Raw genomic sequence first — 14,029 nt, forward strand, 5'->3', positions numbered from 1 at the left:
GCTACACACACACTGATATTCCCATATTAATGCATACTATGAAATTTGCACCCGCCCTCGTGGGTAAACAGTGATGTTTACAAAAAAATGTTTCAAACAAAAGTTGTTTATTTTTTTATAAAGAACATTTTTTACATTTAAACTTTTGTTCTATCTCTAACGGTTTACAAGATGGGTCCCACGGACCCAAGACCCAATTGACCCATATTGCTCATTTACGAACTTGACCTCAGTTTTTAGGTCCTGAGTACGCTATAAAAATTTCATTTTGATATCTCTTTTCGTTTTTGAGTTATCGTGTCCACAGACGGACGGGCGGACAACCGGAAATGGACTAATTAGGCGATTCTATGAACATCTATACCAAAATTTTTTTCGTAGCATGAATATTTTTAGGCGTTACAAACTTTGGACTAAACTTAATATACTATGTATATTTCATATATACATGGTATAAAAATTAAATTTAGCCAATGACATTTCACTAATTAGAGATTTCTGTAAAAATGCTGAAATAGATACAATTCATTGCCACCCTTTCTGATACACTCAATAAACCAAGACCTGTGTAAAACAATGCCTACACCTACTTCAAGTGTTATGGAAGGCAGATACGTGAGAGTAAGATAGGTGGAGGCCATAACGCGGTGCTCTTTACTTTTAATTAAGCCCAGTGAAGTGGTTGGGTATCATTAACATGTAAAGAATTGCAAATTAGTCATAACAGCCTCCTTTAACTCCAAAATTTTTCACTTAAAGCGCTGGCATCGATTTTATTGTCCCTTCCATGACTACGCACACAACGAATAGTAATAAATTCATTAATTCCCTAAAGAAGGATTGATTAATTTACGCATTTTGATTAGCTCGTTAAAATTGCGAATAGGTTTTTTAATAATGATTTACAAAAAATGGGTTTCAGTATTCAAGTACCACTTTATATTGTTTTTGGTTTTACCGAAAAACGTTGCCCTTTAGTGAACTACGCCCTCGCTCACTTATTTGCCTTAATTTGCATTTTGAACTCATACAGACTTAAAAACGGCCCTGTATGAACTATGCCCATGGAAGTTTCTTTTAAACTTGCATAAAAAGTTTATTTCAACCGGCTTTTATTGCGATGACACAGGTAGTGGACCTTGAAAAACATGTTGACAGCCACTGATTAAACAAATATCAAAATCTAAACGATTTGTTGTCAAAATATTTTAAAACTGTCAAATATGATAAAAAAATAATTATAAATGAATTTTAAATGAAACAATTCAATAGAATATTGAATTAATTTTAAGAAATAAGTGCATGATTTGAATAATAAAAAAAATCCATCTATGAATTTGGGCGTGTTTAATAAAGTTAACTTAAAGGTACTACTAAAAAGAATTGTAATACTTTCATATATCTATTTTTGTACTAACTAACGGTACTTTCACTTGATGAAATAATAAATATTTAGTTGTTAATTAATATTAATTTGAATACATAATATTTATAACTCATTAGGTTAATGCTGAAGGTAAAGGCATGTATGGAGAATGGACATCTTTAACGTCTATAATACAAAACAATATACAAGAGGGTACAAGTGTTTTAGACAAACTTGACACAAATATTGGTAAAGATGTTGCTTTACAAGTTGTACGACAATTAGCGACTAATTTAGGTATTGCACAAGCGGCTGAACCTAGTCCACTTACTACCGACAGGTATATATTTTATTTTTTATTTTTTTTTCCAAAATAATAAAATTGATTTGAAGTAATAAACGGAATTATATCTAGCCTATTCGCGACTCCAAGAAACTATTAAGTAGAACTTAAATGGCGGTTGAAGAGGGTATAAGTATCTATCTCCATGGTATAAACAAACAAAAAACCATAGAAGCTATAATCTATTTTTTATCATTCTCAATTCTAGTTCGTAAGTCAATTAGCAGAAATTCCTTTTGTATGTTTACACCTTCACTTCTTCATTTTTCATATTTAAATCAGTAGAGGTCAGCTAGAGTACGCCCATGGTCAAAATATTGACCATGGGCGCACGCATCTTTCGGTCCGACAGGGGCAAATCAGAAATTTTTGGTCTAAAGTGGGGGCAAATAAAAAATTTTGGCTTAAAAATTTCATTGATTCAACATTATTTTGGAAAAAATACATACTTAGTTAACTAAATTAATCTTTAAATTCAGGGTCAAAAGAGGGCAAGTCAGAGTACGGTCGACGTTTTTTTTTTAATTGAAAATATACATATTTTTTTAATTGAAAGCAACAAATTTCTATTTTAGAGAAGTACTATGGTATATGGAGGTAATATGTTACGGCCTAACACTGCCGTTAGCCGAACATGACACAATACGTGATTGTGTCAACGTATACTGTGAATGGTTGTCTGCTTTAGATACGGTGCCAAAAATTAGTGTACCTAAACCAGTATACGATGATCCAAACTTATATGCTCGAAAAATTATCATACATTTTCAAAATTTATTTGTGCCACGTAAAGATGAAGGTGTTGATGCTATAAATCGTCAAGCAGTATTATGTCATCGTGTTTTACGGACCCTTCAACATTTAGCACAAACATCACGTCACATGACCAAAGAGACATGGGATTGTTTATTATTGTTTTTAATATCGGTCAATGATACATTATTAGCACCTCCAAATCTCAATGATGCTTCGGCTGATGTTGGAGGTGATCAACTCTGTGAGCGGGTTTTGGGTGTGTTGTTCGAAGTGTGGCTGTTGGCTTGCGGGAAATGCTTTCCATCTCCACCGTTATGGAAAACTATGCGAGAGAATTGTATGAAATGGCGACATCATGTTGCGTTAATCGAGCAATGGAATCGTATTAATTTGGCTTTAACGGCACGGTTATTATCGTTTATGTATGGACCTACTTTTCCTGAACTGAAAATCAGTAAGTAATTGAAAGAATTGCTGATTTTTCTTAAATTTCTTGTTACCTCTATAGGCTTAGAAACACTGATAATGAATTTCCGAACCATTTGTTACAACATATCGATTCGTTAATGGGTCGAAAAGAAAATGTTATTGTCATAACCTAATAAATGGTTCGAAAATTTTGCGTCTGTGTCTCCAAGTCTATTATGGAAAATGGATTTTGTTCAACGCACTATGAATCGAACAGGCTCGGTTATGATTGATTTCAGAATACGAAATTTTTTCCCAAATCTGAAATGGAAGAACTAGTGTAAGAACTGTTTTGTCGAAAAAGTATCGGAACTAAAATTTGTGTTTTAAAAAGTGTGGTCTTCCGTTAATTTTAACGAAATCCATTTTTTTGGTGGAGTTACTTTCTATAATATATAATAATATATAATTTTGGGTACCCAGGTGAAGAAGACGCTCAATTAATTCCACCAGATATGAGTAACGATTGTATTGCACAAAGTTGGTTTCGATTTTTACATTGTATTGGTAATCCAGTGAATTTATGCCGACCATCGGTTATCAGTCAAACGGATAAATTTTTACAATTTGCAATTGGAAATGATGGCGCAATTGATCCAACTCAACATCCATGTTTAAATAATTTACCATTAATTTTTCATAAGGCTGTTAAGGGATTTTCTGGTTTGGTTGATGCATTTTTAGGTATCCTATCATTAAATAATATTAAAACAAAAATTTCTAAAATCGTTTTCCATGTTTTAGGTATTGGACATGCATACTCATGGGAGGACAGTACACCAATTGGTATCTGGGAAAAGGGAAAAGATCATCGTTCAAGTATAAACGAATCCCATAGTACAACGACGCCACCAACCCAACGTCGTTTGGCGAAAAGTTTTAGCGTAAATCCATCCACTGTTACAAAAGGTCTGCCAAAATCAGCATTAACAAATTTTGCTAGTTCAAGATCAAGTAGTGTACAAGCACCAACTAATTCTGGACCATCTTCGACATCCAGTTTAACTTGTAAGAAGTTTTATGGACAAATTTCTAAGCAGCATTAATAATTTGATTATTTTTCAGCAAATTTATCCTTACATCATGATTGGAGATATACATTTACTCCAAATCGTCCAAAATGTAACAGTATTTTACATTTATTTGGGGAATGGTTATTTGAGGCGGCTTTTATTGGTACTGACCAGGAACAACAATTTACCAGTAAGTATAAAAATTGAGAAAATGTTTTTAAGCTCCGAACAATATTTTCTAGTGCACGAGGGGCCCTTTTAGCAAGAAAAACCGATGAATTTACTGTGACAATAATGACTGCCTTTGCCTTTCAGTTTTAACAACTAAGAGATAAAAAGTAGGAACTGTCAATTTTATATAAGTTAAAAACTGATAAGTCACAGAAAGACTTGCTATTCTAGGTTTAACTTTTAACGAATATATTTTTATAGGCACAACAAATGAAGGAAGTAAACGTTCTAGCACATTAGTAGAAGATCCTCCTTCAAGTGGCTCTTCATCAAACCCACCATCTTCAAGTGGAACTGGTACCTCATTCAATGATTTCTCACCAGCATTAATGGCAGAAAACTATGAATCGGGTCGAGCAGAAGCAATCGGTACATTATGTCGTGTGTTTTGTGCTAAGAAAACCGGCGAAGAAATATTAACGGTATATTCGGCGCGATTTTATCTAGCCATACAATGTGGTTTAAAACAAAAATCACATCCACCTGGTGAATCATACTGTGACGAAACAATGGCTAGTATTTTGTTAAATAGTGCAGATCTTTTTAAATTAGAGTTACAAGGTATACAAGTGCTTATACCTTCATTTATGTCAGCCTTAGAGATTGTGTTACCTGAAAAAGATTTGAAATTAAAATCGAATACAATCTCCAAAATTGAGTTACGACGTGCGTCCATACAAATTTTACTATCGTTGTTGGTATTACCGTTGCACTACCAAAATTTAACAATACGTGATATGTTAAGTAGTAACATGCCATCTGGAGATGGTGGTTCAGGTATGCGTGGAGGTGTTACGACATTTATACAATTAAAACCACGTTTAATGAATTTATTAATAAATGCATTACAAGTTGAAGTTGATACATACAATACACACATGTTATTAGGTGGTTTATTATTGAGTGTTCAAGATTCAGCGACTTACGAATTAACGGATTGCTTCATTCAATCACGTACGAATAGTGAGACAAATTCAAATTTATTGTCGTCAGGTAAGTGATTTATTTTTAAAGTTTGTTTTGTTACATAATTTATCTTAAAAATTGAGGATGTTTCAAGTTCAAAAGTTTAGATTTTATATTAGCTTATGCACAAGCAGCCTGTTCTCAATAATGGATTTTACCTAGAATCTGATTGGTTCCAAAATTTTTTTGCAGCTCTCCCACTTTAACAGTTAAAGTGGTGGGGAAATGCTAAAGTTCTCATTTATTATCTTTGATAATACTTATATGTTTCTGAAATATCTGAAATGATATTATAACAAATATTTAGAACTGAACACTCTACAAAATTTTTAGTTTATATTTGAATCATTTTCTATATAAAAATCTCAAAAGTTTCAAAAATCTTCTGTTTGGAAAACTAAATTAGAGTAAAATTCATATAAATAGTCCTAATCCTTTAATCAATTTTCTCCAAATCTTACCCAAGAGTATTATCTCCAATACTCATGCACTTTTCTTACTAGTCAAAGTTTAGTGATAAAAAATGTACATGCGGGCATTTGCCCTAATTAACAGATGATTTTTAATTATGACACTTGGACAGATCATTTTTTTAGCTAAATGAGACGCTATCTGATAAATTATACGAACCTTTGTATACTACTTATTCTCTTATGTCATTTACCAAATTTATTATTTTATAAAAAACGTATGTGTATGTAAAAATTTGTTTAATCAAATAATTTTTCAACTTTAATTAAAGCTTTTAAAATTGACCGCTATGTACGCTAAGTCTGCTATTATCATCTGGTTAAGAGAGTTAAGAGTTTCAATCAAAATTTAATAAAAATAACAAAATATTTTGATTAATAGGGCAACAAAGAAAATCTTTTCTCTTAATCAGACGAAATATTTGGCTATTTCTACGGAATAAAAATTTGTTGCTAAACATATATTTCAAAAAATTCACGCATATGTAGAAATTTTAATAAATTTGAAAAAAAGTTTCTCTCATTTAGGAGCCATTCATAAAATGCCTCACGCAATCAAGGACTTCGATAGGAAGGGCTTAAAGAAATATGGGGTTTATAGTTTAGTTAGTTGTTAAACAATTGGAGGGATTTATTAATTTTTTGATGATTTATTTTCAATAAGAGGTGTAACATGGGGGAAGAGAAGTGTTTAAAAATACAAAATTGCGCATGACGTACTTTATGAATGAACCCTATTAGAAATATCTATGGACAAGCTAACGTAATATTAATTTGAAAAATTTATTTACACGCTTAAATTCGGCGTCATAGAAATGCCGAAAAACTCTCTCTGAGAATGTTTGGGTCACACCTATACCATAATTTTTTTCGTAGCATCAATATTTTTAGGCGTTCCAAACTTAGTATACCTTGATATATATACAAGATATAAAAATATAAATAGCAAATTTTATAAAAATTCTCACACATATTGCTAACTTTTAGTCTGAAGTTTGCAAACTAATCACGCTGCTCAGAATATGCGGCTGTTACTTTGCAAGACGCATTGGTAATGCTAAGAAAAAATACAATCTTGTGGAAAAAATTTCGTTTAATGCTCGTTTTTAATCCTTTATTCATCCATTATATTAAATGATTCATTGAGGTGGATGTATAAGGGAAAAGGTTTTAAAGTTTTAACGTGTGAGTAGTTTTTGAAATTATGCATTAGCGTGTAAATAGACACACCGTTATTAGATTTATTATGAACAATTTCATTCACACACACACCCACACCGCTTGCATTAATTATATTTTTTTAATGTTGTTTTGTTTACGACTTTATTTTTATTATGCATGTTGTACGCATCATCATTTTATGTATAGCATCTGATTCAACTAGCGTGACAAGCGCTACGACGACTGCAGCGACCAGTACTACCACATTCAATTCGTCATCGCCAGTTGTCACTGCTGTTGATTTTCATAGTCTGCCAGAAGATGTGACCAATCATGATTTGATACAAACATCATTGGAAACATCTGGTCAACCGTTTGGTAAATTTTTCATGGCTTTTTTGTTTTTTATTTTTGAAATTTCTTTTGTTTGTATGTAAGATTAAAAAAAGAGACTTTGTTTTACATTTTTTTTGTTGTTGTTTATATTCATTTTCATTTATTTATTCAATTCAAGTTTGCGCTTTTTAGATAGAAAATACTTCTGAATTTCCCACTGTCGTAGTATGCCAAAGCTTGTGTAAATTGTTTTAAATCATTCAGTGGGAAAAACATAAAATTATTTAAAAAAAAAATCAATTTCAGCAACGGATAAATTTATCATTACAATTTTCAGATTCAGCGCATGCGTTATTCGTGCGTGCAACATACTTAGTATGTCATCGTTTAATATCGTCCTGGAAAACTGATTTAAATGTTTCGTTGGCGGCGTTGGAGCTATTAATGGGTCTTTCTAGAATTAATATCAAAGAATCTGGTAAAATTTTGAATTTATTTTAAAAAGAAACTTCTTTCTTGATTATCGTTGAGAATATTCGAATTTAAAGTAATAAACGTTTTGTATGGGCTAAGCTAAATTTAGGCTTAAGAATTTGGTTCAATAAAATTCGCCCAAGTTGTACCAGTAGTATATTGTGTAATTAATTCTCCCAAACTCACAACTTAGAGATTGACTTCAATCGGTCAAGCCTAAGACAAAGTTTCTCTACAACTCCTCACTACTTTTAATCGACTTATTTCTTAAAAGAATATATGTCGATTAAAAGAAGTCGAGAAGTTTTTTTTCTTAAAAGAAACAAAACTAAAGGAATCCAATTAATTATTTTGATTTGTTAAAGATTTTCGGTTTCTATTTTTAATATCGAAAGTTTCACTTTTTTCTGTAAATTTTTTAACTTGGAAAAAATACAAACTCTAAAACCGTTTTTTCTAATCAGATGCACTTGAATGTAAACGAGCCGTAAAATGGCTATGCGATTACATAATATATCAATGTTGGCGTCCACCTCAAGCACATTCCAAAGATTTACATTCCACAATTGTTGCTGCATTTCATTGCTGTTCTGTATGGTTGGTAGCACATCCATACTTATTACAAGATAAAGATTGCTTGTACACGGCTTTGGAAGTAGCTGAATTAGGTATATCGGGTACAAAATCCATTGGGAAACCTGGTGAATCGATTACAATGAAAGATGAAAAACAATTGAAACCAGCATCAATGCGAGTACGAGAATCGGCTGAATATTTATTATCTACAATTATGGAACAGGTAAATATTTTTATAAACCACAGTCTTTTCTTACTAACTACCCACAAACTGGAAAAGTCGGTGGGTTGCAAGTTTTTTAAAAATCACAATCATTTGAACATTTAATATTATTTTCGAGATATCTCTTGATATTCTATAAGCAAAAATACAATTATATATATTTTGCCCATAATTTTACGTTCTAATTACGTGTGGATAGTTGTGGATTATTGTGGAGGTTCTGTATTAGGGTCTTGATTCCATATTCATAGAATAGTATTTATATGTAGAGAATATAGTTATTAACAAGAAAATACATATTTTTGTCCTACATAATGTATTTTATGTTTTTAGGTTGGATATTTCCCCAGTGACTGTGGAGCAGAATCATTGAGCTCCTTATTAAATGAAGTTACATTATTAAAACATTGTAATTTATGGTCGGGTAACAGCGATGCTGAAGAGGCTGTGCAACATTTTCGCTATTTTGTTGCTGAAAATTCAACAATATTAGCATTGCTAGAGGAACCATTAGGAAACGATCAAGATCCACAGCCAACAGTAAGAAGTAATCAACATTTTTCAGTTTTTAATTATTTTTAACTTTAAAATATTTTTGGATAGGTAACATTAATTATTCGTGGTCCGTTTGGACGATATGCCTGGACAATGCAATTACGACATTTACCTAGGCATAAATCTGGTTCGAAATATCATGCGCCAAATTCTGGACGACCTGTAGCAATGAATGAGCCACAAGTGCAGCCACAAGTACACCAAACATACTTTCCAGAATCCGTTGATCGAATTCCAACATTTAAAGTGTAAATATTTTTGGCAATTCTAGCTGTAATTTAATAATACTTAATAAAAACATACGTTATTTTCAGTGATACCTGCATCCCCACTTTAGACTCATTGGTATCGTCAGAAAATTCCTTCGAATTTGAACAATTCACTCAACTTTTAGAGCGGCAAAGTTCACTTGAAACCGCATTTCTGAAAAAGAATAACGACACAGATCATGAATATGCCAGTAATGAATGCACCCCACCAAATGTGTGCCATGAATTCCAAACTGCTCGATTATTTTTATCTCATTTTGGATTCATCTCGTACGACACACCTACTGATCCAGATGACGAACAAATACCAAGACTTACAGCACTAGATTCTTCATTACCCGGATTTTGGAGTGAACTCGAAAATTTAGACCGTATGAGCGCACGCACATGCGACACAGTACACATATTTTACGTAGGTGCAGGACAACAGACAGCTGAAGAAATTGTTTCAAATGTAACACATGAATCGAATGTTTCAAGTGTATTTTTACAATTTTTAACAACATTAGGTTGGCCAGTTGATGTGTCATATCATCCTGGATGGACGGGACATATGTCGACTAGTTGGAATTTTGATGTTCCCGAAAATGGTGCTGATCAGAATAAAGTGAATGAAATGGCGCAACAACATGGCGGTAGTTTGTATAATGGAGAGAAACAAGTATTGTATTGGTCTGATGTTAGTTCGGAAATTGCATTTGTTGTGCCATCTAAGTGTAAAATTATTGATAATGCTTCGGAGGAAAGTCTTTCAACGTTTGATGGATCGTCATTTAAAAGTATGTTTTTAACTCTTAAAGCCTTTGAGTTTAGTTAGATTAGATAATTAGATTGGCTCAGGTTGTGCTGACCATCACTTAGAGAGAAGTTACCTATAAGATTTTTGTTTGGACCTTGATTTTTTTAGGGATATCTTACTTATGTTTGGTTAATCTTCTTCTACTTTTTTCTGGTTTTAATTTAATTTATTTACGTTCACAGATTGGTATGACAACGATGATCAATCGACAAAAAGTCGTTCATCCGTTGAATTCGAACGTCAAACATCGTTAGGAGATTCAGGACGGCGACGCAATACTACACGAGCTCAAATGAATCAACATGCCGATGCAAAAATTATGATTGCATGGCTAGAAAATTATGAAGATCATTTATATTTTCCAATTGGTAAGTGAAATTTTGATTTGTAAGCCAAGTTATTGTAGACACTGGGTCATGAATTTTTATAATAAATTCATAATTTTGTATTTTTTTAGATGATCTGTTACAATGTATGCAAACAAGTAAAATGGAATTACATAATCCACCTAAGGCTTCTGATGTGATTGTTATATATTTACATGAGTTAAAATCGGGTTTGTTACGTGTACATTTAAAGGGCCCAAGCAGCCGCATGAATTTGGCGACGCCATTAGTTGATGGTATGATTGTGTCAAGTAAAATTTTAGGACCACTTGTACGGCAAACGGCATTAAATATGGCAAAACGGCGACGATTAGACTGTGATATGTGAGTAATTAATTAATTATATTAATATATTAATATTGTTTTGCAAAATGCTGTTTGCTTGAAAAATAATGAGAATGTAGTGTATGTACCTTAAATAGCGCACTCCAAACATAAATGTTTTTAATCTTGAAAACCTGAAATTAAATTCGTTTTTTCTTTATTGTCAACTCAATCTTCATTTTCTTTTGCTTTTTTCACTAGGTATCAACCACCGCATGTAAGGCGTCGAGTAAAAATTCAAGATATTACAAATAATTATAAACGAAAAATGACACAGCCAGAATTACTTACTTCATTGTTTAGTGGTTTTTAATTAAATCAAATAAAAAATACTTAATTTTTTTTAAACTATATTTTTGTAAACTTATTTTTTAAACAAGTAATATTGTTTGTAATTTATTATTTATTTTGTACTTAGATTAATCATATTATAGTTAATATTTATCAAATACATGACATTGTACAGAAATTCCATGTTTCTTTATTTCTTCCTTGTACGTAAAATTTTGCCAAAAATTCAAAAAACTCTTGATTGTATTTAGAAGAAACTTCCGTCTGATATCTATTTCGATCAGATCTGTGGAAAATAATGACTTTCTTCAGAAATTCGAATGTTTAATGACCGCATTATTTAAATGTTTAAGAAGACAATCAATTATGTACACTCCTATTTATCCTCTTTTATGAGGTTTGTATGGGCTTCGTAAGTTTAGTCTCAAGTTAATAACGGCAAAAAGTGGTAAAAAGTAAATTTAAATCTTATGCTATATTAAACTACGCAATATTATTAATGTAATCAAAAGGTCAATAAAATATAATTTTGGAATTGTGATCTTTTGACATCGTTTAAAAAAAATTATGACTAATCAAAAAATATCTACGATTTTAAAATTAGATATCTGTAGAGCGTGTAATAATCATAAAACAGACTATTAATAGGTGCTCTAAACTGCACCGCAATTGATTCAAAGAATTAAAAAAAAGTCGATTCTCTAGGCTTTGTGCCTTTAGTGCGAGGTTCCTGTTTCCAGTTTCAACTCTAATTATCAATGCCCATAGAACATTAAACCGTTTGTTAACTGATTTTTATTATTTCAACGTATCATGGTATATTAAATTGGAACCCCTAAGGTGTAAAAATTAGCTTGAAATACGGTAGAATCTCTTCTATATGAGACCTTGAAAAAATGAAAAAGCTTTTGTATAAACTTCTTTATTGAGTTGAAGTTTTTATTTTTAGAACTGAGCTAACTCTCTATTTTGGCCTAATATATAATTTAAAGACTTGATATGCACAGAAAATATCAAAAGTGACGCAAGTTTTTAAAATTTTTTTCTTTACATGATAAGAATGGAATAAATGATAAAAATTTTCGTTCAGATTTCGTCGAAGTCAGTGTTCAATTATGCAGAAATTTATTATTGTATTATTTTGTTTAATAATAAGTTTTAATTTAAATATCGCTGGTAAGATTATTTTATTGTTAGTATTGAAAATCGTTTTAATAAAAAATAATCGCTTAGTCCAGTATAAGATGGCGTTGTCCTATCGAAAAGCTGAATGTTTAACACAGAGAGACTGCGAGTTTAATACTTTGCAAAAACATTTCAAAATAGAAAAGTTTGTTACAACGAGAATTTTCAAATTCTCGTTTGCTCTTAAATATCTATTTTATCTATTTAAGTGATTCAAGAAGAATTATGACATTAGAAAAACACTTTCGATGTTTTAAAATGTTTATTTATAATTTTTGCAGTTATACTTCTAGAAAGTGCTGATAGTGGCAAAGATGTAAATTTTGATTATGATGATGACATATTAATACAAACTCGAGTAAAACATGGTAAAATAGCAACAAATACTTATCCATTTTTGGCTTCGATAAAAGTTGGCGGAGAAAATTTATGTGGTGGTAGTTTAATCAAACCGCAATGGGTATTAACTGCAGCTCATTGCTTGCAAAGAGTTAAAAAGGTAATTAATTTTATATAAATTTTCACTTTATCACTATACAAAAATATATAAATGAAGTCTTTATTAAATACATTTTATTTGGAGTTTATTCTCCAATTTTTTTAAGTAACAGATACAAAATGAATTAATTTTAGTATAATAATGACCTAATGACCCATAGGTTGTAATTTCATTATCCGTTTGATTAGATTTGTGCTTATAAAGTGAGCTAGTGAATGTGTGATCAAGCAAAGATCTTCAAATCATGCTGGTCAGTATCACCTGTATAACGATGTACATCATTCATAAGATTTAAATACACAGAAATGACATAGTGAGCCGTGCTGGGCAGCAGGCTGGCATGTATTTCGAAACAGAAACTGATTATATTATTGAACCGAAATAATGATGATATAGTGATATAGGACCTTTACAACTTAATAATTATTATAGGTACAAATATTTAGTCTCTAAAATTTTTCAGCCAAAAGAAACAGAAATATATTTCAACAGTACCAGATTATATAAGGGAATCCCAGCTACAGCTGCCAAACATATTCCACATGAGAAATATAATCCAGCAAGAGATTTAACTCACTACGATATCGGATTAATTAAGTTAAATTCCCCAGTTGAATCTGGGGAAGCAGAACCTATTCTTATTCCAACAGAAGGTGATGAAAAAACATCATATGCAAATAAAATGGCCCTGGTCTTAGGTAAACAACAATTAAACAAAATATTATAGTGCTTTGATTTCAATATAAATTCAAGCTACAAAATGTTTTAACCACGCTCTTCCTTTTCAAAATATGTTGAAATTATTCATTTTGAAAATAGATATAAAAACCATTCTTTTATAGGATGGGGTCGAACGGAAGATGTTGGTATTACATCTAAATTACGAGAAGGTCATGTAACATTAATTGATAATAAAAATTGTCGTCGTCAAGCCATTTCAAATCATCAAATATGTGCCAATGTCGATCCAAATCAACCAATTGCATGCCATGGGGATAGTGGTGGGCCAATGGTAATTAAAAATGAGGATAATGAATGGTTACAAATTGGAGTAATTAGTTATGGAGCACCAATTGTGAATAGAACACATTGCCATTCATATGATCTATATACGAAAGTCGCTGTTTATCGGAAATGGATACAAGATACGATTGATAAAAATACATAAATTATTATTAATTTTATAAGGAATCGGCAAAGACCTAAAGGAAAACCTCATGTTTTAAAGAACCCAGTGTAATGTGTAACTAGTTAAAAAATCCAATAAAATTTTAAATTTTTATTTTAGTTTCATTTTTGATTAAAAAAAAGTTTGAGTGTCTCTGATAATTGTACATT

At 31.3% G+C, this 14,029-nt stretch overlaps 2 protein-coding genes across 3 annotated transcripts; both read left to right on the forward strand.

Moving 5' to 3' along the window:
• Window positions 1-1,237: 1,237 nt before the first annotated feature.
• On the forward strand, window positions 1,238-11,069 carry LOC123299991 (ral GTPase-activating protein subunit beta). Of its 2 annotated transcripts, XM_044882444.1 has the most exons (16): window positions 1,238-1,367; window positions 1,504-1,706; window positions 2,285-2,919; window positions 3,357-3,617; window positions 3,678-3,941; window positions 3,999-4,136; window positions 4,379-5,170; window positions 6,982-7,152; window positions 7,448-7,588; window positions 8,049-8,383; window positions 8,717-8,923; window positions 8,987-9,186; window positions 9,253-9,986; window positions 10,189-10,374; window positions 10,464-10,716; window positions 10,918-11,069. In XM_044882444.1, the coding sequence occupies exons 1-16, from the start codon at window positions 1,332-1,334 to the stop codon at window positions 11,027-11,029; spliced, it is 4,668 nt and encodes a 1,555-aa protein (XP_044738379.1). In that variant the 5' UTR covers window positions 1,238-1,331; the 3' UTR covers window positions 11,030-11,069. The 2 variants fall into 2 exon arrangements, with proteins under 2 accessions (XP_044738379.1, XP_044738387.1); XM_044882452.1 differs by lacking the exon at window positions 6,982-7,152.
• Window positions 11,070-12,043: 974 nt separating this feature from the next.
• Window positions 12,044-13,978, forward strand: LOC123305215 (transmembrane protease serine 11G-like). Its single transcript, XM_044886868.1, has 4 exons — window positions 12,044-12,183; window positions 12,474-12,691; window positions 13,155-13,389; window positions 13,534-13,978. The coding sequence occupies exons 1-4, from the start codon at window positions 12,123-12,125 to the stop codon at window positions 13,857-13,859; spliced, it is 840 nt and encodes a 279-aa protein (XP_044742803.1). The 5' UTR covers window positions 12,044-12,122; the 3' UTR covers window positions 13,860-13,978.
• Window positions 13,979-14,029: the final 51 nt, after the last annotated feature.

The sequence above is a fragment of the Chrysoperla carnea genome, chromosome 1 (genome assembly GCF_905475395.1).
Source record: "Chrysoperla carnea chromosome 1, inChrCarn1.1, whole genome shotgun sequence".
NCBI lineage: Eukaryota > Metazoa > Arthropoda > Insecta > Neuroptera > Chrysopidae > Chrysoperla > Chrysoperla carnea.